This window comes from Oculina patagonica, chromosome 12 (assembly GCF_052425735.1).
Source record: "Oculina patagonica isolate OP01 chromosome 12, crgOcupat, whole genome shotgun sequence".
NCBI lineage: Eukaryota > Metazoa > Cnidaria > Anthozoa > Scleractinia > Oculinidae > Oculina > Oculina patagonica.
Genome location: NC_135769.1, coordinates 14,861,072 through 14,887,441, shown reverse-complemented (window position 1 = coordinate 14,887,441; position 26,370 = coordinate 14,861,072). Strand labels below are relative to the sequence as shown.

At 39.0% G+C, this 26,370-nt stretch overlaps 1 protein-coding gene across 1 annotated transcript; it reads left to right on the top strand.

The window, feature by feature from the left end:
- Positions 1-1,369: 1,369 nt before the first annotated feature.
- Positions 1,370-26,370, top strand: LOC144632676 (tectonin beta-propeller repeat-containing protein 1-like). The gene is made up of 19 exons (XM_078491366.1): positions 1,370-1,835; positions 3,159-3,299; positions 4,104-4,226; positions 4,453-4,575; positions 8,009-8,186; positions 8,639-8,754; positions 9,120-9,242; positions 9,750-9,936; positions 10,041-10,321; positions 11,203-11,879; positions 12,490-12,666; positions 13,181-13,237; positions 13,487-13,655; positions 19,540-19,675; positions 21,205-21,294; positions 21,788-21,894; positions 22,246-22,335; positions 23,200-23,578; positions 25,354-26,370. The coding sequence occupies exons 1-18, from the start codon at positions 1,563-1,565 to the stop codon at positions 23,455-23,457; spliced, it is 3,306 nt and encodes a 1,101-aa protein (XP_078347492.1). The 5' UTR covers positions 1,370-1,562; the 3' UTR covers positions 23,458-23,578; positions 25,354-26,370.

Sequence of the window (26,370 nt, the reverse complement as noted above, 5' to 3'; positions counted from 1 at the left end):
ACCTGTCCTTTTGTAAACTCCAGTGACAGAATAAGAACTAACAATGGACATATCAAAATCTCGGGCCATTATACGTGCATCACAAGTCAACTTGTTTATTGCATTTCATGCCGTAAATTCCCCGGGATGGTCTACATTGGAGAGACAGGCCGTCGGCTCGGAGATCGCTTCAGAGAGCACCGTTTAGACGTCATACGGAAGAGAGTTGAGCTGCCGGTTCCTTGAACATTTTACGAAACCAGGCCACAACCTAAACGACATGATGGTCGCAGTGATAAGAGCAAACCTGGCTGACCAAGCAAAGAGAAGACGTGAGGAAATGCGAGTCATCTTCAATTTCAAGACCCTGGCACCGAGCGGGCTAAACCAAGACTTTAGCTTTGCTTAAGTAACTCGTATGCGAGCTTTGCCCGCGCGCGCTTCCATCGCACGCGCGAGTTCCCAAATTGTGTTAATTTGAATTTCCATCGTTTATTGTCGCATACGTGAGCGTGAGCAACGACATTTTTTTACTTCTACTACTGATGAAGGCAGCACTGCCGAAACGTTTAGTATTTTACATTGAACTTTCCAGCGTTAAACTTTACATTTAATCCAATGTGTTCATTTAAATAAACACTCTCGTGGCGTATTTTTAACGGTCGTTTTTGCTTCGACCAATTTACCACTGATGAAGGGCTAAGCCCGAAACGTTTGGTTTATAATAAACTTTTTGGCACTTCCAAATAACTTTTTTTCGCAATATTCACAATTACAAGTGCCACGCAGCGAACGAAGATTTTTTCTTCAAAACTACTTGACAAAACCAGGACCGGCTTGGACCAGACTGGATGGGATCAAAACCCGGACTGGATGGGATCAGACTGACAAAACCCGCACTGGATGGGATCAGACTGACAAAACCCGCACTGGATGGGATCAGACTGACAAAACCCGCACTGGATGGGATCAGACTGACAAAACCCGCACTGGATGGGATCAAAACCCGCACTGGATGGGATCAGACTGACAAAACCCGCACTGGATGGGATCAGACTGACAAAACCCGGACTGGATGGGATCAGACTGACAAAACCCGCACTGGATGGAATCAAAACCCGCACTGGATGGGAAACCCGGACTGGATGAAATCGGACTGACAAAATGGTCCGATCCGATCCTGGTTTTGTCAATCCGTTCCGATTCGATCCCCCCCCCCCCCCCCCCGCAAAAAAAAAAACACTTGTCAAGTGACCGTTGACAGTTTCAAAGTGTCCGTTGTCAGTCCTCATTATCTGGGTACATTATAATTACCATATATGAAGTATCTACGCAGCCCAGAGTTTCCCAACGACCTACCACTGACCGAGAAGCTGGTGGTCTCAGGCAGTACGAGGAGGAACGACCCCTGGGACGCCTGGTTGATGTTGTAATTTTGCTACGAGGAGTCTGAATGCCAGTCTGAACAATTTTGCGTTCTTTCTCTCGTCGTTTCTGAGCTCAACGGCAGTTGGTGTTTTACGTCTGATCATAAACAACCTTAACCTGCAGCCCAAAATGCAATATTGAGCGTTTTACAGGAAATGGGAACAAGTGATTTGTGGGTAATCGATCGAGATGGACGTGTCTTTCTGTTCAGTTTACGTGACAAGTCTTGGCGGCAGATTTCAACTCCAAAACTTGGTTCTAGAAACTGTTTCAAGCGTATTTCAGCCGTCGAACAGTGTGCATGGGCGATCAGTGCCAGCCAGCAGCCCTACGTGTTCGTTCAAGCAACTGAACTTCCGATCAGAGTCAAAGTAGAAACGTACGAAAATCAAAGATGGGGAATTGTAAATGGTTGGTCACAGAAGTCGGTAAGCTCGTTTGTCTATAACACAGCACCTGAGTTATCATAATCAGCAGATGTTACTGTTATTGTTCTTTGTACACAAGTTGTCACTGACAGATCCAGACAAAAACAATTTACACTGAATACTTCCGGGTATAGCAAACGAGTGATACAAGAGGGTAGTAAAGAGGGGGTCGTGATCCCGTTTCACGAACAAATTTTAACCAAATTCACGTGTCACATATACTTGAAACAGCAGAGTTCATGAATTACGTTTCTTTTCTAGCTATTTTCACGCATCACAGCCTAATTTTTGGCCTTTTTACATGTCACGCGTAAACCCTTTGCTACCCTCATACAGCCACCTGTGTCTGAAAGTCATTAATTAAAGGTGTTTTTCTTGTGAAATAGTGGAAAAAAATAAGCAGTTTGATTTGCTCCAGGAATGACGTCGGGGGCATGGCCGGCTTTTCTGCATTCTGGGGTTCATATTGCAGTATTTTAACCGGGTTGACAATTGAGCAATGGAGGCAAACCGTGCTAGGGCCATCCTCTTTTTTCTCCATTCACCATCAAATGCATTTCCTTATTTTGGGCCAGTCATGCAGATTTAAAAAAAATCCTTTAAAAAAATCATAGCAATCTACTGGAACTAGGACCCAACCACGATCTTATATTCCTTGAGAAACTCTTGATTGAGTGTATACCTGCCTGCCTTGATTGAGTGTATACCTGAGTGTATACCTTGACTGGGTCAAAGGCGTGAGAATTTTATCCTGAGAATGCCAGGATTTCCCAAGACAATACAACCATGTTCGAAGACATCCGAAGTTTCCCGAAGACGTTCTGAACATATCCCGATCCCAGTGCGTGGATGTGTTTTGCTAAACACGAACTTGTTCCCAATGCTGTTCTTGTCAAAACTCTGAAATTTCAGCAAAAGTGTCATCAATTACTCATTTTATATGGTGTCTTCGTTTCTCTCATTGGTTTGAGTTTACAAATTTTTGGAAAGTGTGTTGGTTATAGTTGTAAAAACTCACATTTTTCACAAGGTGTGAGAAATTGGTTCCTAAGCGTGAGTTTGGGGTGAGAATGAAGTTAATTCATTTTGCAGGCATGAAACTCACCCCTAAGGCATAAGAGTTGGCTGGTATATGAGTGTTTTATCGTTTGGTGGAACGATTAATGACGTCATCACTTTCCTCCTCAAAAACCTTAATATCTCTAAAACTAAAAAAGATATTTCAGAACGGAAATGCCATTCTTCTTTATTTTTGAAAAGCTTCAAAATGAGCAGCAAAATGTGATTGTCATGTTTAGTGAGTCATAATTAATTCGATTCCAGATGCTTTTTACTGATCGTTGGGCATGGAGCAGTAAAGATGGCAAAGAGCATCTTCCTAAAGACTCATTTCAGTTACCATCAGTTGAATGGATATGGGAAGCAGATTGGTACATAGATCATGGAGTTGATGGAGATAATGATGTAATGGTTTTGTTAATATCTAAATTCAATACTTTGTTAATGACTAGTACATGTGTAATAATTTATCTCACTTAAGTGACTATAAGAATCTGACATTCTGATTAGTCCAGAAGCTCAGCTTGTATATAACACAGACTATATTTATCACACAAGAGGTCAACATTTCAGTTAGAAATGTTTGGAATAGATAAACAGTTTATATTTCAAGCTTCAAAATTACAGTTTTAGATCAGAGCTGAATTAGATAAACCTTAACAAAAAACAAAAAATAAAACTTAGCTTGAGCAAAGTGATCCAAAATAAAGGAAAATCTTCTTTGTACAAATGTGTGGTTCCAGAAAATATCCATACTCCCCCCACAGAAGGGATTGGAAATTCCGGAGAGGAAGGGGGGTCACAAAGACCTAAAAGTTAAACTTTAAAGCAATGTATGATGAAGCTAAATTGGAATTTCCAGAGGGGTGGGGGGTCATAGGGCAAATCCCTTCCATGGGGGGGGGGGTATGGATATTTTCTGGAACCACACAATACTATAATAAACTATTCTTTAGTCTGTTTGTATTTTGTCTGTGTGTTTAATTTTTGGAAGATAATTAGGCAGTGTAGGAAATTGCATTCTGATAAAAATGTACAACAAAATTATGTATTCTTTAATATCTGGTTAGCGGTAATTGAAATTTGAAAATGCTCACAACAGTGAACTTTTACTTCAATCTAAAAACTGCCTAGTATGAGTAATCAAATGTAACCCAAGTGGATGTCATTATTAATTATTTTTTAACAAATATTTTGATTTTTATGAAGGGTTGGCAATATGCTCTTGACTTTCCAAGAACCTATCATTCAAAACAAAGTAAAACATCTTGTGTAAGAAGACGTCTGTGGTCAAGATACTACAGATTTGATGGCTATGACCGCTGGATTAAGGTTAGTGTTGTTGTAGTTCTCTTATTTTTTTGTAAAATCACTTGGAAAAATCAAGGCATGAACTTTGATTGAGTTGTCTGGTAGTTAGTTGGTTTTTAGTTTTGTTTTGTTTTGGTCATGTGAAAAAAGTGAAAAAAAGGAATTCAAACAGTGTTTTGTACTACTAAGAATTACATTTTGACAACATTGGATTAGCAAAAATTAATCAATGTTGTTGTATAAGTAGGTTCCTGGTCTTACTGAAGATCCAGTTAAGCAACCCTTTCAAGATATTGCTATTGGTGGTACAGCTATTCCTGGTCAAGAACCTGGCTACGTAGCTGTTTGGGCCGTCACTTTTCATGGAAAGGTCAGTTCCTGTTTGAAACTTCCATGCATGTAATGTGTCCAGCAAGAAAACTATTATTATCATCAAATATGTTAGCAAGTAATAACAAGAAAACAATATGTTTAGCTTTTCATTGTTCTCTCTTTTCTAAAAGTGGCCGCAGTTGCACTAAGGCCATCCCAATAAAATGTTTCGTTTCCCATCGCCTCGTCTCTTGTGATGGTGGGTCGGTTGGTCGGGCTAAAAAAAAAAAAAAGAAAAAAGATGGAACTCTTGAAGGAAGAAAGCCTCGGGTTACGAATGCGAAAAGGTGGCTATTTCGTTCGTTATTTCCGTTATTCTTTCTTTAATCAAAATTAAAGGCAAGGACATCACATAATGTCAATTGTTGTTGATAAAACAAGATCGTGTGCTTGTAAATTAAAGTACTTGCTTCTTTAACTAGTGAATCTGCTTTTTTTTTTTTTTTACTTTTTGAAAAAAATGGGTCGGTTGGGCGATGGGAAACGAAACATTTTACTGGGATGGCCTAAGCGAGTTAACCTGGTACATCCAGTTAGTCAATTAATGTTAACTGAGTTATCAAAACTGTCTGATGTGGCCACATATTTCAGTTTGAAAAGTTAGCCGACTAGCTCTTAACCAAGTTAGCAGTTCTCATGGAAATTAATCAAAGAACAATAGATTTTTTAACCAGGATAAGTTAATTCTAAACCACCTTTCTGGGTGGTTTTAACCAGGTTAGTGGTTTCTTATCAGATTCAACTATTGTTTCTATTGTTAAATACATGTATGAGAATCATCACTGTGTAAGATGATATGTTGTTTTCTGAACACAAATTATGTGTTGCTTAATTCCATAATATCCCTCACTACAAGGGAATCTGAGAACACAGCCTGTTCAACAGGTAATCAACATGTTTGAAAAATCTTCATTTGAAATTTGCATAGAATGCATTAGCAGGAAGGAAAAGAAAATGTGACTAAGTTGAAAACACATTGAAATGAATCTAAAAAGCAGGAAAAGAATCAAGCAAATGATAACATGATCATGATAGCCAGTTATTTTGCTTGTTTACATACTTTCTTAAGTGATGCCTAATCCTGACATCACTTCAGCTGATCTTAACTTCACCGAGTTAGGTATTGTACCCATTCTTTAACCAAGTCTAGTTGTGTGGAAATATTTAACCAGGTTTCTAAAAACATTACCCAGTCAACTGTCTTAGTGTAGCCACAGCCAGTATCAATTGAATTGGTTTATCAGGTAAAAAATAGATACTAGCAGTATCCTTAGGATCCGAGTTATAATCTTGGGACTATTAATGATTTGATAACATCATGCACCGTCAGAGTTAATCTTCTTTAACATCTTTTTTTTATTAATTACATGACACGTAATAACATAATTGACTTGCAGTGCTGCACATTATTGCTTTTAATTTGTTGAACTTGCCACTAAGAATGCAAAGTTTTCAAGTTACATGTTTGCCCTCTTACAACTCTCAGAGCTTCAACTTCCTCACTTCTGCAAATTTGATTGGCCATTTGAAACATAAGCCATCAAAAGGTTATCGAAAAGTTATAAAAAATCTTTGTCTAGCGGCAATGTAACAGTAAGGCATGCAGTACTACTATGAGATTCAGGCTAAAACTTTTTCATTCAAAAATTATACTTTTAACAACCTCTCTTTACTGCACAATACTCGTATATTATACATGTGCATGTAATTTGCAGTAAACAGAGGTTACTGAAAAAAATTGTTTACGGTCAAATTAAAACAGCTCAAGCATTCTGACCTGTCAAGGGTACATTCTGGAAGTGATCTATTTAATGTCAAAACAAAGAATAATGATTCCAAACTTGAATGTTGATGGATTATTTGTCTGACTTCATGCAACAGGCATGTTAGAATTTGTAACTGGACAACCATTAAACATCACACTGCTTTTTTCTCAAATGACGCACTTTTTAATTACCCTCTGATACCTCTCAGTTGGCTAAAATTAACATTAGTAGCAAACAAGTTGTAGATTCCAATGTCTCTACAGTCACCTCTGCTAGAAACCGCAGTTCTTGGTTTGACTCCAAGCTTTCAATGTCTACTCATTTCACTAATTTGTCTAGTTCTTCCTTTTATTATCTCTACAACATTTGGTGTATATGGAAATGGAAATATCTCTAAAGGCAGTGCAGCGAGACTCTTGTGCATGCATTTGTTACTGCTAGGATTGACTTTTGCAACAGCCTTTTGTATGGACTTCCTACTACCATCTAAACAAGCTACAAAGAAAACAGAATGCTGCCATCCGACTGGTCTGCCAGCAAAGGAGATATTGACATAACACTGCTCCTTTTATTTACAGTGTACATCAGCTCCCAGTGAAATTTCAAATGGAGTTCAAAATTCTTAAAGTAATTACATTATAATAATATGCTATAAATCCTAATATTAATTGTAATTTCTGAGAATTTTGGATTTTAAGTTACCGGTAAGTTTTTGTAGTATTTTAGGGCTTGTAGCTTTTAACTTGTAACTTAGTTTTTTGAAGTTTAATTTTTACGCTTTACTTTTAACTTTAAGCTTGTAACTTTTAGCTTTTTTAGGTACCATATTTTTAACTGTAATGCACATTTGAGCAAACTCACATGAAATTTGCACGCACTATTGTTATTATACCAAAAGAGAGGCATGACATTTTTGTGAACTGAAGAGGGACAAAATTGTTAATGTTGAAGACAAACTGGGGAAAAATGTTATTGACCCAGTTTTTACCGAATGGTAATGAGGTGTAGTGATGATTCGCGAACTTGGTGACGTGTTCCGTCACTCCATCTTCCGCAATACATGCATCGTGCTGAGGCGCCATAGCACATGTCATCCTCCTCCTCTCCAGGGTCTCTCTCGGGGCGGGATCACCGTGAGGTAGAATTCGCTCTACGAGCCGAGACCCCGCGCCCCCCGGACAAAAAAAATAAAAAAAAAAAGGCGGCCCTCACGAAATACCAAATTACCATGAGGTTGCTTGAAGAGCCTTTGATTATTTTTGTGACGACAGACAGACATTATGAAAGCAACGTTTTAGTTTGTTGAAATAAGGTCGTCATTTGAAGATTAATGTATTCAATTCAAGGATAGAATACTGAAGCAAGAATGAAATTAAATTTCCATTGATAAATTAATTAAATCACCCTTGGGGAAAACACTTGAGCTATTTTTACTGTAATAAAGGCTACAATACAAGTCCACAGCTTCTACATTTTTTCATTTGTACCTAAAAAGGTGATTGGGAATAATTTATAACTTTGTGGGTAAAACTTCCAGTATTCAGGCAGTAAAGCCCTGTTAGTAGGAGACTCTAGTGTAAATAATAGATTCATGCTTCACTTGGCCAGTACTAGTACATACATGTTCAACCACTTTGTTATCTGTTTTTCACTTGTCATTTTAAGGTTATTTACCGTTCTGGTGTGTCAGAAAAATGCCCTGAAGGTGACAAGTGGATAGAGATACCCTCCCCCCAAGTAAGCATCACCCAGCTGTCTGTGAGCCCATCAGGGGTGGTGTGGGGAGTTACCTGGGAGGGTGTGGCTGTTGTACGGGTTGGTGTCACTTACTATCAACCAACTGGTGAGGAAGAAATTTAGTTAACATCACATTATACCATTGATATTGTTTTATTACATGGACATAATTACATTTGAATTAACAAGGGAAATGCTTGCAAGTAAATCATACAGTGAATTGACCCAGTTGATGCAAATAAGACAAGTTAAAATGCCAAATAAATGTGTGATCAATGTTGCCCCATGTGTGTGTTTTCTTTTTGCTGTTGGCCAGCACAGTTTTAAACCAAGTGCTTCAACTGATTATTATGAGACTAGGTCCATTACTTGCTCTTTGTGAGACTGAATAACATCTACAAGTATATATAAATGTCTTTAAATGCCCTTATAACAGTAAATATAATTAGTTTTATATTGAATCAAACAGAAATCAGAAATAGTCAGCAGTATGTCAAGAGTATATGTGTGTAATCTTATTAAAAACAAGGTGTGACTGGTTTGAAAATGTTACTTCAGGTACAGCTTGGGAGAAAGTTGCGTCACCTGTTGCATCACCTGAAGTGGGACCTTGTCAGCTGCTGCAAGTGTCTGCTGGTTTAAACAGTGTATGGGCTCTAACAAAAGATGGCCAGGTAAGCTAACAGTCATAAAACCAACTTCAAATACAGCTTGTCCTTTGGGCAACCAACTCTCAAGTTTTCCTTGCCCTGGGCACCTAATTGGTATTCTTGGTATGTTTTTTTGTTTTAAAATCAAAATTAAGTTTATCAAAATTTATAGTGAAGTGCTCAGTCATATAGGGTAAAAAGAATTATAAGTCTACAATGGGAGTCAAACCCATGCCCTTAAGCACACTGGTCGGAGCAGTGTGCAGAAGGTCGTGGGCCCAATTGCCGTGTGGGACTCAAAATGACTCCATAACCCAGTGCAAGTAATGCACTTACTACTACAGTTCACATTTGTAGTTGGTATTTTATGCATAGTTTCTTCTTCACAGGTTTGGTTTAGAAAAGGCTTGTCAAGAGCAAAACTAAATGGTGAAGAAAATGTTGTGACTGGATCACGATGGGTGGAAATGGTTGGAAAATTTTCTCTAATTGCAGTGGGATTGAATGATCAAGTAAGTGCGTGCATGAAAATATGCAGTGTGATAGCTTCTTTTTAGTAGTATTAAACTAGTTATATTGGGGTTATGTGATCTACTACTTTGACAGACTGCAATCTCGTATTACGTAGTCGCATTGAACCTTGATCGCGCTGATCAATTCGTTCTTGTCGCGTGTAGCATCTTTCGATCCGCTTATAGCTAGTGGTATTAAATAATTTTTTATTAAAATTTAATAATTTTTGTGAAAAGACTAGGATGGCCATTGGCTAATTGTAATTTTTAAAGTAAATTGACAGGTTTAACTTGTGTACTCTTTATAAGTGCTCTACCTTGACAGTTCTCTGTGCACAATAGCAAAATTAGTGGCAGTCAGGAAAACAAGCGGCTCACCTGCAATTTGTGCAGCTGCTGTCACAGGCACACACAAAATAATAAAGGATATTTTCAGTTAATGGTTTTTTTACATGTAATATTTTAGTGAGGGGAGTGATGAATGCTCAAGATTTGTTTCTTTGTCAGGTGTTTGCCCTCAGTACTCTGGGAGATCACATCTATTTTCGTACAGATGTGACACCAAATGAGCTTGTAGGAAGAACATGGAAGGTTGTACATATGAGCAGACCAGTGATATCATGCAGTGAAGCCACCAGCATGGATACAGTCAGCTCTGAAGGCAGCAGCAGCTACAGTGAGACGGCTAATGAAAGTAAGCTTTGTTATTTGTTTTACTATTGGAAAAGCTGCTCTGTGGCTCCATACGTATTTACTCTGATGCTCTTCTCTCTCCTTTTTTTCTCTCGTATTTGTTAGGTGTATTTACAGAGTCTGACGATAACTACAGTCTTCAAAGCACCTCCAATCTTCCATCCAACATTGAATTCTTGACCTGGCTAAGTAGCGGTGCTTGTGAAGCGGACTCTTCGATGTTTACAGAAATCATTGGTAGCCTTTTCTCCTCAGCGAGCAGCATGAATCTCATAAGTCTAAGCAGTAGGGACGCTGTGTGGAGGAAGAACTTGATACAGAGACTGCGCACGAGAGATGAAACAGAAACAGGCCGCTATGACCAATACGAGGAAGCTATTTCACAGGTGTGTTAAAACAGGGAACTGCTGCTGTACAGCTCTGTGTGTGTTTTCAGTATAAAGTAACGGGCATTATGCATTGTCGCATTTAGCAATGATTCGTTAACTTGTCTTGCAATTTTGTTGAACTGTAGTAGTTGGGACCCAGTTGCTCGAAACACTGTTTAGTGTAACAACTTCATTCTGCTTCGGGCGATGCCTGCTACAAGGAAACCCTAACCAGCGTTTAACTGCCAGACAATTTCTTTTTAAACTTGCTTTGGGAAAAAGTTGCGCAACTTGCCCAGATTGTTAGCGCCAGCGTCTAATTGAAAATCCCGGATATGCCGCTTCATTCTGGGTGATGTGGTGTCTTAGGCCAAGGTGAGCCAGCGTTAAGGTAAAACAACAGTCAGCGATAGCAAGTGACAACTCAGCTGACTCGTCTGTGTCTTGTCAAGTATACTCAAGACACAGTTCATTTCTCTACTCTAATGTACTACAGTGGTACAGTCGAACCTCGTTAATACGGACATCATAGGGACATGGAAGATTTTCCGTTTTATGGAGGTGTTCGTATTACAGAGGAAACGTTTATATGAATTTTGTTCTCTTTCGGACCAAGTGAACTGTCCGTTTTCTAATCGAGTCCGTTTGTTCATGAAAAAGAAATGATAGAGGGCCCGATATATTTGAGATAACGTATTATATATACGGAGAAATATAGTTAAACAAGGGAAAACTCTTAATCTTTCGCCCGAAATAAAAGGGCACTAGAAACTCTGATCGCGGTTTTCACTCTTGCCAATGAGTGATTTTGTGCCCAAAACGTGTCTCATCTATCCCTATTTGCCTCAAAAAACACTTATATCAGAACATGTCAGTATCCTTTCCTTCGTACTTTATAGGGCGAGTGGTGTAAAAAGTCTCGCTTCCAGATGTTGTTTGATGCGAATTCTAACCTCTGGTACGAATGTGTGGTAAAACTCGACCAAGGAGCCGAGGGACGAGAAGGAGCATTACTTTGTTACTACGAAAAAAACTCTGTTTATGAGGAAATGCGAATCGCTTTGCGGGACATAACATGCGTTTGCGTAATTCACAAAATGTCGCGGAATCATTGCTTTGCCATTCACACTCCTGTCCGGACTCAGGAACGTAACCCTCTGGTGATCCACACAAGCAGTGAAAAGGACCTTAATGACTGGCTCACATCACTGTCAAGGGCTACTTCACGGCTGCATAAGTGTGAGGGGCCCGCTTCACCAAATGCCATCTGGGCGACATCTCTCTGTGGCGACGTTTTCTTTTGCGAGCCGCTTCTACCTGAAAGTGAGATACAGCCAGCTCAACTATTTTGGCGCCAAATTGGTGGGCACATGCGCAAAGTGGAAGGCGGAGTGGCTGGAGTGGTGTGGGCGATCGGTTTTGATGGGATGCCATATTATTACTCTGGAGGGTACGGTGGGGGTATATTTACCGGCTTTGACAGCAGCGTGTCTGGGATTCATCAGCAGGAGGATTATGATTGGCATTATATATATGAGAATCAACGATGGAACCCGTTAGAAGGATACTCCGATAGGTGAGTGTGTGTTAGATTAAAATATCAAAACGCTTAGAGCAGAAGTTTTTTACAATTTGTGCAACCGAAACGGTTTTACTCAAAGCGCGAAAATGTCTAGGATAGAAATCTCAGCCCGTTAAAAATAAAGTTCTTCTTTCACAATCCATTTTGATGTAATTTAGGTGAATATCGGTGATCCTTTTTGGCTTCCAAGTGTTTCATTTCTATTGCCACCTTTTAAACCGTTATTTTAGAGATTTAAATGCGATTTTGAGGCCAGTTTGTATGTCAAAGAATGGTGTAGTCAAAAAGCATGGCCTAACCGTTCTTCGGTCTCAAAAATATTCTGTCTTATTCTCCACTGATACTCTGAACTCATTCCATCGAGAAAGCTTGAGCTTGTAAGTTACTTCACTTCGCACAGAGAAGTGTATAGGCCTGAAACTTTGCATAAATGGAAGCTCTGTTCATATGAAAAATAGGTAAAGATAGTCAGCTCTGTGTAATCATAAGGTTTGAGATTTTGCTATGGCTTTCCGGATGCAAAAACGTTCCCGGACCTTGAAGAAACGAGCTCTGGAAGACCTTATTACGTATAAGTTCGCCTTGGTTTATTTCTTGTTCGCAGACGCCTTCCAAGTGACCGATGGAACTGGAGCGATGAGAGCGGCGTGTATGAACGAACAAGAGAGGGATACGCACTTCCATCGAGTCAGTGGCAATGGGCAGATGAGCAGTGGACAGTGGAGACCAAGCCTAACATAACTGACAAGGACGGCTGGCAGTATGCTGTGGATTTCCCAAGGTTGTCAATCCATGCAGTTTTTGATTGGTGTTTAGTAGGTTTTTGATGGGTTTCCCATTACATGGCCAGTCAAATTGAATAAGACGTCAAAGTAGCTGCATGCCGATAAATACTGTAACGGGTGCGGCGGGATCAGAAACTGTCAAAATTCTTCAAACTTCTTGCCGGTGGTAACTTTGATGGGTTGTACTGTAATTTATTCACCATGACTGTATTTGCGTTGCTGTTCAGAAATTAGTGGATAACCTAAGAGAACTTTACTGAAGCTAAGCCAACCTCCACATTTCATACTAGCCTTTCTGTTGCTGTCTAATGTCACTGTGATGTACTGCAGCTTTAGGCCTAATTTTGAAGCGGACTGAAAGAAGTGGATGTTTAGAAAGGAAAAACAATTTATGAGTAAATGTAAAAATTGATAACAACTTCGAGTCCAACGTTTGTAGCGATGAACCGGGGGGGGGGGGGGGTTTGTCGTAGTTCAGCTGCTTTGTTTAACATCAAGTTCGTTTTTTAGGAGTTATCACCGTGAGCGAGGCTGGAATGACTATGTGAGGCGAAGGCGTTGGAAAAGGTTTGGTTTGATTTGTGTAGATAGCCCAGTAGCAATTATTAAAACAAACCCCTAAATAGGCAAATCACACCACACGTAAATGGCACAATATATGTTTCCGAATATCCTTCCACAATCTGTATACCTAGGGGAAGTTAAGTTTCAATTGGGAAGAAAGTTCTGTTCCTTTCTCCTGTCATCACCTGATAGACATTGGTATATATTTTTTGTATTTAAACACTGACAGGGCCTATTTTTTTCCTTTCTTAGACGATGTAAACTGACAACAACTGGTCCATGGATTCAAGTGACACCTCAAGTGAGACTACGTGACGTATCGATCCAAATCGACCTGGCAGATGGCTTGATAGCAGTGTGGACTGTGGGGACGAAAGGTGATGTGTTATACCGACACGGAGTCACAGGGGATTGTCCACAGGTAAATAAAAGCTGCTACTCGTGCAAGGTTGAGTTTACCGAGCCAGCTGTATTTAGTTGAGACTTTGCTAGATAACATGGCGTATACTGATGGCGACAAGCTAACGCGGTAACTCTCGTTTCTGATTGGTTTGCGGGCGCTTAAATCTCCGACTGCAGTCGGAGGTAAAGTTGCGTAACAGATAAAGATAAAATATCCAGTCTTGTTGAAAGGCTCAACAAAAACACGAATTTTCGTTTTATCGTTAGTCTAAGTCCCTTATATTAACATTTTACAAATCTCAGAAAAGAAATTTTACGGGTTTCCATAGTCTATTTTTTTGAGAAGTATTTAAGGTATCACGGAAGGAAAATTGGCGTTTGCATTCCAAGTAAAATTGTGTGCAAACCATCAATGGTAACCCCAATAAAGTATATATTTTCTGAAAGCTTATTGAATAAAGATTGTTATTCACAAAACAAATCAAAAGAGGATCAATTATGGTGATAAATGAGAATAGAATTCGCTCAGAGCAATAAGCTATCAATGACCCATTCACGTAAGAAAACATTCGAAGGCAAATGAAGTGAGATTGTGACATTACTGATAGCAGCTATAAGCTACATGCAGTTACGCTTGCCATGTGACATGTTGACATCCACACAGCACGTTTTTGTTTCGCGTCACGATCCGCTGCTCAAAATAACGCTAAATGCGTGCTGACAGAAAAGTAAACTTATTCACAAAACACTTGCAAAGGTTATACTTAAATATTTTGGTGGTGAAAAAATAGAATTCGCGCTACGAAACCCATGGAAAAATAAAACATTCAAAGGCCAATGAATTGAGATTGCGTTACATTATTGGACGCTTATTTGGAAAAAATGCGAAGGTCGGCCCTTCACCGAATTACCATGAGGTTGCTCGAAGAGCCTTTGATTCAGTCAGTTTACAAGCTTCGCGTATTTCTTGACTTTTTGAGGACCGGCATGGATATTATTATGCCGTTAAGATCTGTCAAGCTTCATGTGAATGACGCGCCCTGGATAACAGCTGAATTCAAGGAACTCATTAAAGCCCGCAGCAAAGCTTTTGCTCGAGGAGACACTGAATACTTTCGCCGCTTGCGTAACGATGTCAATCGCGAAAGGAAGTTATGTCGGAAAAGATACTTTCACTCAAAGGTGGACAATCTAAAGACCACCAAACCGAGTCGGTAGTGGAGTGAAGTAAAAAATATCGCCGGGATGACTCTTGCTACGGGCGGAGATGACATTAGCCTCCCACACAGTCGTTCTTAGGGGCGAAACACGATCGCCCCTAAGAACGACTGCGTGGGAGGCTAAGATGACATTCGATCGCAGCTCCATTTGGATGCTATTGAGAACAAGTCACCAATGGAAATTGCGCCCTGCTGGAGCCTGAGTACTATCCTCTTGAGACTCCTCCCTCCGAGATTCATTTCGCCTTCGGCGAATAATTGTTAATTATTTTGGATTTTGTTTTGATCATATAGACCATAATAAGCAACGTCAGCATTTTGTTTGCAATTATGATGCTGCGCAACATTCGGTATATTTCAGAACACATTTACGTGAGAGCCTAAACTTTTATGTGAAATTTGATCTACATTTATTGGTGTAAAAACGGTGTCTCAGATTTTTCTTTTCTTGCTCCTTAGTAATTCTGAAGAAGTTCTTGTGATATCGCATAAAATATCATTTTTATTTGCAACGCACTATACGTTTTCTATTAACAGCTGGTTGCTTGCAGTAAATTATGTAGGCACGTGATCAAGTGGTTTTAAAAAAAATTGTAAATTCTTTGTAAACACGCGTAACAGAGCGGTATTGCTGTGTTTTTTTAGTATTAAACTGAAAGTATCTATGTTTTTTCAAAAAATTATCAGGAAACTTACTTGTATTTATTTATTGTTCGCACTGCGAATGACAAAGCAGGTGTTTTTTGAGAAAGGATTCCACTTTATCGCATAATTAAGATTGCTTTCTAGAGTATTCACGATTTTGTCATTACTGAATATGTAATGTAACAGCTCGTTACAATGTAATCCCCAACCATTACATGTGCTATGGAACCTGACAAACTCTCCTGTCATCAATCCCTGGATTCACTGAGGATTCTGGTTCCACGGCTACTTCTCATGAGCTTTAAGAAAAATTAAAATTACCAACGGTAATTAGGAAAAGCGAGATATTCATGATAATTGTGTTTTTAATTTGAAACTTTCGGCAATGAGCCAACTACACTTTTCTGATACGGGAAAAATGTTTTTAGGTATTTCATATTTGACTGTCTCGAGTACTGTGATACTGTGTGACGTCGTTGAACATTCATACATTAAGCGCTCAATAGAAACTCCAGTATATTGAAAGTGCAAATCATTACATATTGCCAGTGTAATTTATTTTTCCACCCTGTGTTGGGACTGCAAGATAATGGACTGAAGAAGAGGTTCAGTGATAAAACAAGAGAAGAATTTCACTCTTTAGATCTTCATGCAGTCTATTTTTGAAGACACACACCTTTTGAATCGTTGCATGTCGTTGCATAGAAAAAACCTTTTTCACATTTATCTAGTATAGCAATAAACTTTAAAATGGATGCGGGCAGTTACGGACAGGAAGTACAAAATTGCCCCAAGCGTTGGATTATATTGTAACGCAAAAGGACTATTGGCTTTAGTCAATTTAGCTCACAGTTTGTAAAAAGTAATCCCACTATCGCCGACTTTACAGGTCACAACGTCAGGTTTTGAAAAGAAACGTAAAATATCTGCCCTGTCAATTGGTTCTCCAAAATACGGCAATTTTGGACGTTTTGTTGTTTTGCAGATGATGGAAAATAGGTATGCCAAGATAAACATGGCTCATGTTGAGCCATTGTACTGCTCATTAAACCTTTTGTCTCGCACTCTCTCGTTGCCGTTACCACTGCGGTTTTCGGAAGCTTCCCAGTGCATGAAATAGAATAACAAACGTGTTGCGGTAAATATTTTATAATTGCTTCCGCCAGTTTTTTAACTTTTCGACTTTTTTCAGCTCTTTCAAGTTCAGAAACACAGAAAGCTGCGAAAGTCGATTTCTCTTTTTTTTCCGGCGTTGTTTCATGTCGCAGGTGAAAATGCTGGTGACAAAAAAGGGAAAAAGAAAAATACTTTTTTAATGTCTTGTTAACGCTATGCAGTCCTTTTGTTTGAAAAGTCGAAGATGATAGAAGGGATTTTTTCCTTTCATGATTCAAGTTGTTTTGGGTGCGCCAAACAACTTGTTTTGAATTATTAAGATGTTTGTAAAATCGGAACGAATTTACATACCGGTATCGCTGTACAGGTAGTGTTAAATGATTGAGCCAAATTTCGATCGTTACCTTAGAAGCAACACATTAAAAAGGATAAAAGCGACGATATTTGCACTGCCACTGAAACGAACAGCTGTCACTCTTCAACACAATAATACAGTCTGTGTTTTGTTGATTTGAAGAAACTTTGCGAAAACCGGTGGATTGTAGACGCTGGCGGAGAAAAATCGCTCTTAATGTGAAGTTACAAGTTGGTGGTGGTATTGTACTCTGAGGTTTGACAAGCAATGGAGATCAACTCGACGTCTGAGAGCATCAAACCATCGTCTCACGGGATACAGTGTCCTGATTTAGAAGAAATCTCAAAGCGTTCCTTATTCTTCGTTGCCTCTTTCGTTTTAATATCTGGTGTCAATGGTGTTTTGCTTTTTTGCACACTGCTTGGAAATGCAGTCATATTGTGGATTCTTCGCGGAGTGTCTTCTATTCATCCTCCATCGCGAACACTGTTCTACTCATTAACAGCCAGTGATGTATGTGTTGGTTTTCTCGTGCAGCCGTTCAACCTGGTCTACATGATATCCACTGCAACGGGCAACGCAGCGCTCTGCTCTAGCACATTACCGTATTTGGAGGTGCTTGGGTTTGCAATGTCTGGCATTTCTCTTTTAACGACGTCAGAGATCAGTGTCGATCGGTTTCTAGCGCTTCGTTTAAAACTCAGGTACAGAGAAGTGGTTTCTGTTTGGCGCGCGCGCTTGGTTGTCGTTATAACATGGCTCGTAACTTTCGCAGCCGGATCAACAAGTCTGTGGAGTCGAGGAACTTTCATAATCCTACAAATAGTGGGTGTGTTTCTTAGCATTGCTGTTTCATCGTTCAGCTATACGACAATTCACATTATTCTCCGCCACCGAGACAAACAACGGCAAGAAAGACAAATCGCTTGGGATCAACCTAGTCGGAGCGTCAATGAAGTGAGCAGCTCAGTGTCCAGTACTCGGCGATATAAGAACACAGTGTCCACTGCTCTGTGGGTTTACTGTGTTTTACTGATGTGCTCTTTTCCTTACATGATTGTCGCTGCCCTTTGGGCGATTTACGGCGGCAATGAAGCGATCCTTATCGCTCACGCTTGCACTATAACACTGCTATATTTTAACTCTGCGCTAAACCCGATGTTGTATTGTTGGAAAATTAGAGAGGTTAGACAAGCTGTCAGAGAACTTTTCAGTCGGTTCTGCTGCAAGTAATAAACTGAGTTCGGTGTCATGTTTTATTGTTTTAAACTGATATTAAACTGTTTCATTTCAAGAATCTTCGTATTTGGTTGTAGTCTTTCTCGTTCAATTTACGTATTTCCCATGTAGCGTTCCCTCTATTTGTTTTTTTTCTTTCACTGTTACTGGCATATTCACTTTTTTTCGGACAGCAGCGGGCGCCAATTGCATTAGTTCCTGAATGGTACGATCTTGTTCTACTGCATAGAATACATCTTTTTGTGTTTCTTTTAGACAAGTGCATGCTTCTATATTTAAGAAAAGGGTTACGTGCGAAAAGTTTGGCTCATGTCCATTTTACAGCTGCAGGAAAATTGAAATGCTTAATTTATATTGTTATTGACGGGGTATTCTTATGATCTTAATATACATGACGTGTAAGTGACAAAAACAATAAGCTTAAAGAGAGTAGAAATTCAAATGTAAAGTGAACAGGAACTCAACCGCTTTGTTTGGTTGAAGATAATTCAGCCCCTTGGTCAAGCAAACAGTGTATGTTTTTGACAGGAGGGGGCTTAGTAGGAAAATACGAGTTATTATGTACGACATGCAATCCTTCTTTCTTAGTAAGACGTCAAATTTAAATGAAAAGTGTACTTGACGCTATTGAATAAGACATATTGAATTTGTGACATGTATTTGTGTTATGTTTACTCAATTCCTTAGACTTGAAGGAGACATAAGTAAATATAGTGCGTTATTCGTGTTATATGAATTATAAAACATTACCAGTTCGAGAGGATACCAGACTACGAGAAGCCTATTCTAAATCCTGGTGATAATTTTACTTCGTTTAATCTTGTTCAAAGGTTAAGGGGCCTTCCGTTGAGAATTCTCAAGGATTTGTCTGTTTCTAAATGTATGACTTTAAATCACACTAAATAGGTAAAATAATTGCGAATGTTCAATAAAAATTCATTTTCTGGTCGATGTTGTTGTCAATTGTACTATTGTGGATGTTGACCAAAGCCAACCTCTTCTAGAAATACCGCCCAAGCCACTTCATGGGTCTGGTCTCAATGTGCTAAGATGGAGGCTGGTTGGTTGGAGACTTGAATCGATTACAGGTTTACAACGCACCTGCAGTTCTCCTTTAGCTCAACCACATTCCAGCCTTTCCTTTTGGTAGACTCTCTCCCAATCTCTTATCAAATGCAGAACTTAGAATTTTAATCTCTTCCAGCTACTAACGGATATTGCTAAAAGAAATTCCCGTCGGTTCTTGAAATTTTCAAAAACTTCTTTGCTGATATTTTCAATAATTATGCATATATGAAGTCAGTCTTGTTGTTTCGTGTTCCTGTCAGGGTACTGCGTGGGAACACATTTTAACGGACCTGCCTTTTATCAGTATCTCTGTTGGATGTAAGAGAAGGGTCTGGGGAATAGCTGAGAATGGCACTGCATACTTCAGGGCAGGCTTTGGAGAAAACAAGATTACAGGTATCCAAAAATGGTGATTAACAATAGACCATATTCGTATTCTCGGTATTGGACTGGAACTAGCGTGCAGTGGAGGCTGATGTGGGTAATCTTTTCAAATGCAAATGACGGGGAGCTCTTTTTAATGATATTCCCCTGCATCAGCCTCCATTGCAAGCTAGTTCCAGTCCAGTACCGAGAATTCGAATATGGTCTATTAAGACGGATTCCGCTGAAAGTTCGAGCAATAAGTGCAAAAATAAAATTACCAAAAATCTTCTCATAGCACGCCACGGTGACATTTTGTATACTGTTTTTAAACATCTCACAGTAATTCATTTCTCCAGTTGACTCCGCTATGAAATCAGTCTAAAGCATTCTCGAGATAAGGTAATGTCAAACTTCGTAAAAAAGCGTAAGGCGCGTGTTAGTTTGTTTTGAACCGACCTGAAATATCAAATCTCGTGCGGGGTCAGCTTAAAAGTTAAAATTTGGATGCGTTCAACAGTGACCATACCATGAGTTTGTTTTGATACCTTTGTTTTTGCCTTTATTGGTCGATTGTTCAGCTAACACCGTTGCTATGGTTACCAGTGACGTCAAGAAAAGAACCAGAATTTGTTTATCAATGATTGGGCATTTGTTTGATACCATTTTTGTAGTGATAACTGATAAATGTGGGTAGCACTGACCCATCAAAGTGTAAGAGCTGGAAAGTACTGAAAACTATTTTGAGCCTCCTTAAATGACAAAAATCATTCTTCAAAAGCGGAACGACAACAAAGCGGTGTCGATACTAGCAAGTGAAAGAGAAGAGAAGACTTTCTTCGGAACTTACAACGCATCCGCGGACTTTCCAACAAGATTCAAGCACTTGGAACGCCTTGGCAAAGTAAATCGCGGGATAACGTCGTCATTATTGTTTAATTAACTGACTCCTTGTGTTATCACAATTTGTTACAATTTCGCCAGTTGATTCGCTGCCAGTAGTTCATTCGCTTGTGGCGACGTTTTGTCGATGCGGTGCGAAGAGTTTTGCTTTTAAAATGTAACGTAGTTTATTTAATAAATAAATTTTTGGTCTAGGGGAGTTTGTCGCCAGTACTTTTCTTTTTTGATATATAGCAAATTCGCTTGGAAAGCGATGTTCATTTTGCAGCCTCGTTTTTCCTCGCGCTGCTGCGTAGTTTAATTGTAATGTTTCAAAGGTGGTTGAATTGGTTGAATTCTCGTTATATCGGTAATAAACAAATTACAGCATAAAAAGTGCTTTGTACGGATTTTATTGACTCGTTGCAAAACGTTATAACTCGTGAATAAAATTCCGTACGTTTGCACTTATGTGACTTCATATAAAAGTTTCACATGGTTTGAATGGGTAAAAGTGAGATCCAAATTTCGAGTCATCTTAATAGCCTCAAAATGTTTCACCCGACAGAAACGTGTTGGGTATATCCATTGTAGTGCATTCCTAGATTGTCTCCAGGACAGTGCAGACTTGTTTCAGCTCAGCTTATGAATCTCATTTTTTTTTTCTTCCTGTTTGATAGGGGACAGGTGGTTTCACATCAGTGAAAGGCCTCCTCATCTCTATCAAGTATCCGCTGGAAAGACATCGGTTTGGGCTCGCGAGAAAGATGGTAACGTAATGGCCACCTTCCTTTAAACTTTACAACTTGTACGCAAGGTTTAAAAGCACATTAAAAGAGTGATTTGGTGAGCCTGTTTACATTATGTACCCTATATCCTTGGGATACAACTTGGAGACATAGATTCCTTAAAATCGTTAGGGTCTCGTTGCTTGTGCATTAGTGTGAAACTTTATCCATGAGTTAGGTGTGCATTCCTTTTTGCTTAGCTATGCAGTCTTATAAACAGAGTTGGTTTAAAAAAAGTAAACAAAAATTACAGCAGGTCATGAAAAAAGCACGGAATGTTGGATTTTAAACCAATTTTTGATCGGATAAATAGAAAAGAGAGACGTTTGGAATCTTTGTATCGAGCAATTACCAGTCATTTTTCTCACGGTTTTTTAATTACAAAAAGACCTTCATGGATAGGAAATGGAGTGTCTGTGTGAACCCTTCTTTAAAACATTCAAAAAGTAATTGATATTTCTTGACACTGAACCAGGTACGTGCTGGTATCGTCAGCAAATCACGGATACCTACCCAGAAGGCACCACGTGGCAGTCTCGACAATTCCATGTGACGTCTCTCTCTGTGGGACCTAACAACCAGGTATATCCCGTACAAATATAATAAAGATTTTCAATATCACAGCGACAAACCGATGAGTAACTTAGTTTAAATGGAAAATATAGACGACAAACTGATCCTGACGGCGTAAGCGGTCAAAAATAAACAAAATGGAAAATCAACTAAAATGTATTGAAAAAACTGTAAAATTATGTTTTGGTCAAAGATTATGTTAAAAACTACAGGATTATGTCTTGGAAAACTTGTTTTTGTTATAAATAAATGCTTGCTTTTTTAAAAAGAATATAAATTCTAAAAGGGGATAGCTGTGGTATTTTGCGTCAGGTATGCTGACCGGTTTTCCCTGTTTTGATGATGTGTGTTTCTCCAAAGGTTTGGATGATCAACCGGAACGCCATTGAACGGCGCTACAAAGTGACAGCATGTGACCCATTAGGGAGGGGCTGGGAAGTCGTCTTATCAGTAAGTTGATTGAATGATCGACCGACCGACCGACCGATCGTTAGATTGATTGATTGATTGATTGATTGATTGATTGATTGATTGATTGATTGATTGATTGATTGATTGATTGATTGATTGATTGATTAATTGGTGGGTCGTACAATGATTTTGAATAAACACAGGTTGTGCAATTCATTTTACGATTGACGATTGTTTGGATATTTGTGGTTGCTGGAATAAAAATCTGAACAAAGGTTTATCCATACTAGAGGGTCCTTTAATTGATAATGGCTGTGTTATTTTGGATTACACAAGTTCGCTAAATTAAAAGAGCCCAGATTCAGATATTAATACGTGGACCGTCCGTATTGCATTCTGAAGCCCTGGTCAAACTGAGTCGCAATTTGAGTTTTGAATTTGTGAATCAGACTTGCACTATGTGTAAAAGTCTTGTCGTTGTTTCCCGCAGACTGATTTGTGTTTTGGACTTGCCTGGGAATTTGAGACCACATGAATACATACTAGTTCTGGATAAACGGAAGCGGAAGTCGGCCAACAAAGTTGCCAAATGCGTTGACGTGCAGCTGTTTTTAATCAGGGAATAAGGCTTAGTCGTGCTTTCCGCCTCGTAGACGTTATTAAATATTCGTACGGAAAGAGCTGTGCGTGTTAATTTCGGTGTTTTCCTAAACAACACAAATTTTGATGAAGCTTTTTCAGGAATCTTACCTCTTTCTCGTAATTCAATGGAGGACTGAAACTTCACCGCGGCATATGTCGTGTATTTCCATTGTTTATGTTACCTGGTCATAGGACGCTGGAGAGACATAAAGCCCAAGTATGTTTGTTTTAGCATTGTTACCAATTCTAATGTCCTTGTAGGACTGCTGGCGGTGGATCAGTGTCAGGGCTGCCATTGGAGTTGACGAAGATGTGGACGAGGCCGAAGACGTTATCGAGGCTGAAGTTCAAGTTTCGGGGCCCAACAGTTTGCTTGCAAAACTTGACCTCAGCGAGGTAGATATTTACAGCATGTACGGGCAGAATGACGTTACAGTGGAAACGCCCGGTAGCGAAATAGAAGAAGACGAATTATACAAAGGAACAAAGGAAGGGAGTGAGCAGGGCAAGGGAAAATAAATTGCAAATCGGGGTTTGTGGTTAAGTCTTCTTATCTATGCTTGTTCAGAAATAGTTTCTTAAATTACGTCAAGTGGAAAGAAATTTGATTACCTAAATATGTTTTTCTTTTTGACTTGTAGTTAGTTAAGGTGGCTCAACTGGATTTTTTAGGGGTAACACTGCTCAAGTTTGAGAATTAACTACGTCGCCATTAACAATGCTATCGAAAAACGATCGCCACAGTTGTATTAGATAAAGATGAAATTTTTTTATGATCAGTGTTATATTGACATCGGAGTTGCCATAGCGACGAAATGACGTCATTACGTCTTTTACTTTCGCTCGTATTACTCAGCACCAGAAGATTTTTACGAAAATCGCTCAAAGGAGCTTGTACCACACATAGCTGCCTCGATGTTGGCAAAGTTTGAACAAATTCTATGAGAGCGTTTTCGAAATATTTGGGGATGAAGTTTTCGGGGCTATAAAAACAGTCAAAAACATACTAACGAGAAAATGGGGTAATATCTAAAGAAAACGACGCGCCTGTGAATTGCAATTTCATCTTATGGTAGTTTGATTTCATTTAAAATCGTGTGTAAAACAGTGGTGGGGATTGCTTTGGTCGATTGCGAGAAAAAAGAATTTGATGAGCGTGCGTTCCGGTGCTCTTGTTGCCATTTTCGTTTATTATTTGGTCTATGCCAACAAAAGTGATAATAAATTAAAAACCGCTCGATGAATTTTTTTAAAATTTGACAAACTCGAGGTTTGTCATCTATTTATAAAGCTTGCAAGTTTCAAGCTCATTGAAAACATTTAAGACAGTAAAATTGGGCCTTCAATATACTGATTTTTTTCTCGCAGATTTCATGTTTACAAGCGAGTGTCCCCCTTATTCACGGGTATTGTTTTCAAGTTTCATATCCACGTGCACGACTTGAGCAAAAAAATTCATTTGCATTAAATAGGACGCTCGACTGCTTTCCGAACAATTTTCCGAAACATGCTTGTATTGCTTAGGAAAAATTGTAACAGCATTAGTCGGGCTATTGATGTCAAGGGCCTCTGTCCAGAAAACGAAAGCTATTATTCTGTAGATATTGTCATTGCTATTCTCGCCCTAAGGCAGATTAGCATGCTTCGGAAAATGTTTCGGAAAGCAATCGAGCGTCCTGTTTAATGCAAATGAATTTTTTTACTGGAGTGGTGCACGAAGATATGAAACTTGAAAACAATACCCGTGAATAGGGGACCTCGCTGTAACATGTCTGCGGACATTGGCCCCTGTCATGGCGCCGCTTATCAATGATGAAAACCTGAGTGTCAATTAAAAATATCGGCGGTTTTTATCACTTTTGTAGGCATAGACAAAAAATAAACGAAAATGGCAACAAAGCACCGGAACGCACGCTCATCAAATTCTTTTTTCTCGCAATCGACCAAAGCAATCCCCACCACTGTTTACACGCGATTTTAAATGAAATCAAACTACCATAAGATGAAATTGCAATTCACAGGCGCGTCGTTTTCTTTAGATATTACCCCATTTTCTCGTTAGTATGTTTTTGACTGTTTTTATAGCCCCGAAAACTTCATCCCCAAATATTTCGAAAACGCTCTCATAGAATTTGTTCAAACTTTGCCAACATCGAGGCAGCTATGTGTGGTACAAGCTCCTTTGAGCGATTTTCGTAAAAATCTCCTGGTGCTGAGTAATACGAGCGAAAGTAAAAGACGTAATGACGTCATTTCGTCGCTATGGCAACTCCGATGTCAATATAACACTGATCATAAAAAAAATTTCATCTTTATCTAATACAACTGTGGCGATCGTTTTTCGATAGCATTGTTAATGGCGACGTAGTTAATTCTCAAACTTGAGCAGTGTTACCCCTAAAAAATCCAGTTGAGCCACCTTAAACTGAAGCAGTGTGTTTCCATCTAGCTGGTCTTAGTGACTGTCATCTTATCACTGACAGCGTTGAGACATCTTGATAAGACGGTGTTGTCTTGTAACTTCCATCTATATTGATATAAGCGAACGAGACAACATTTTGTAGTAGGTATTAATGTAGCTAACGCCCGTTCTGAGACTTTTTTTAAGTTTTAAACTAATGAAATGGCTGTTTTATATTTACATAGCCTGCTGCAAACACACCAACGAGTTCGGGAGAGGAAGACCAGAGCTTACCTGACTCGATTTACATCACGCTATATAATCGCCAGCGCGTTTTCTATTTGTCCAAGTTCTTTGGAAAAAACACCATAACGAACGTTTGAAATGAGTAAAAGCTTGGTACTTATTTCAAACGTACATTTTTATACTCTTTTTGCAAATAGGCGTCTAGTAGTTATTATTAAAAACTAGCAATGGTATATTGCAATTCCTGCGTTTTGATTGGTCAACAGGCAATGGTATATGAGCTCATATACCATTGACCACAAATATGGTAGTCGATACGCAACAACGAAAACAGCTGGGGAGCTCAAATATTGCAATTCTTTGGGCGTTTTTAATAAAACAATTATTCCACTCGCGCTTGTTGGATATGGGATCGTTATAGCCAACTCGGCGCTACGCGCCTCGTTGACTATCTACCATCTCATATCCAACGCGCGTTCGTGGAATGATTGTTAAGTAGCCGATTGATAACGACTAAAAATTAAAGGTTACATTACATAGAAGGTTAAAACAAAACGACGTATTTTCTTAAAAATTATGTGTAAATAGACGTTAAGGAGTAAGTGGTATTTTCATATTTTATAATTATTGTTAAATGGGTTTTGCAAGGTTAATGTTCTCTAACATGCAGATTATAAATGACTTTGGAAAAAGTGTCACAATAACAGAATCATAATATTATCTAAGAAATTCGATGATTACGAAAAGTAAGACTGGATTTTAATTAAAGTTATAAAAACACTTAA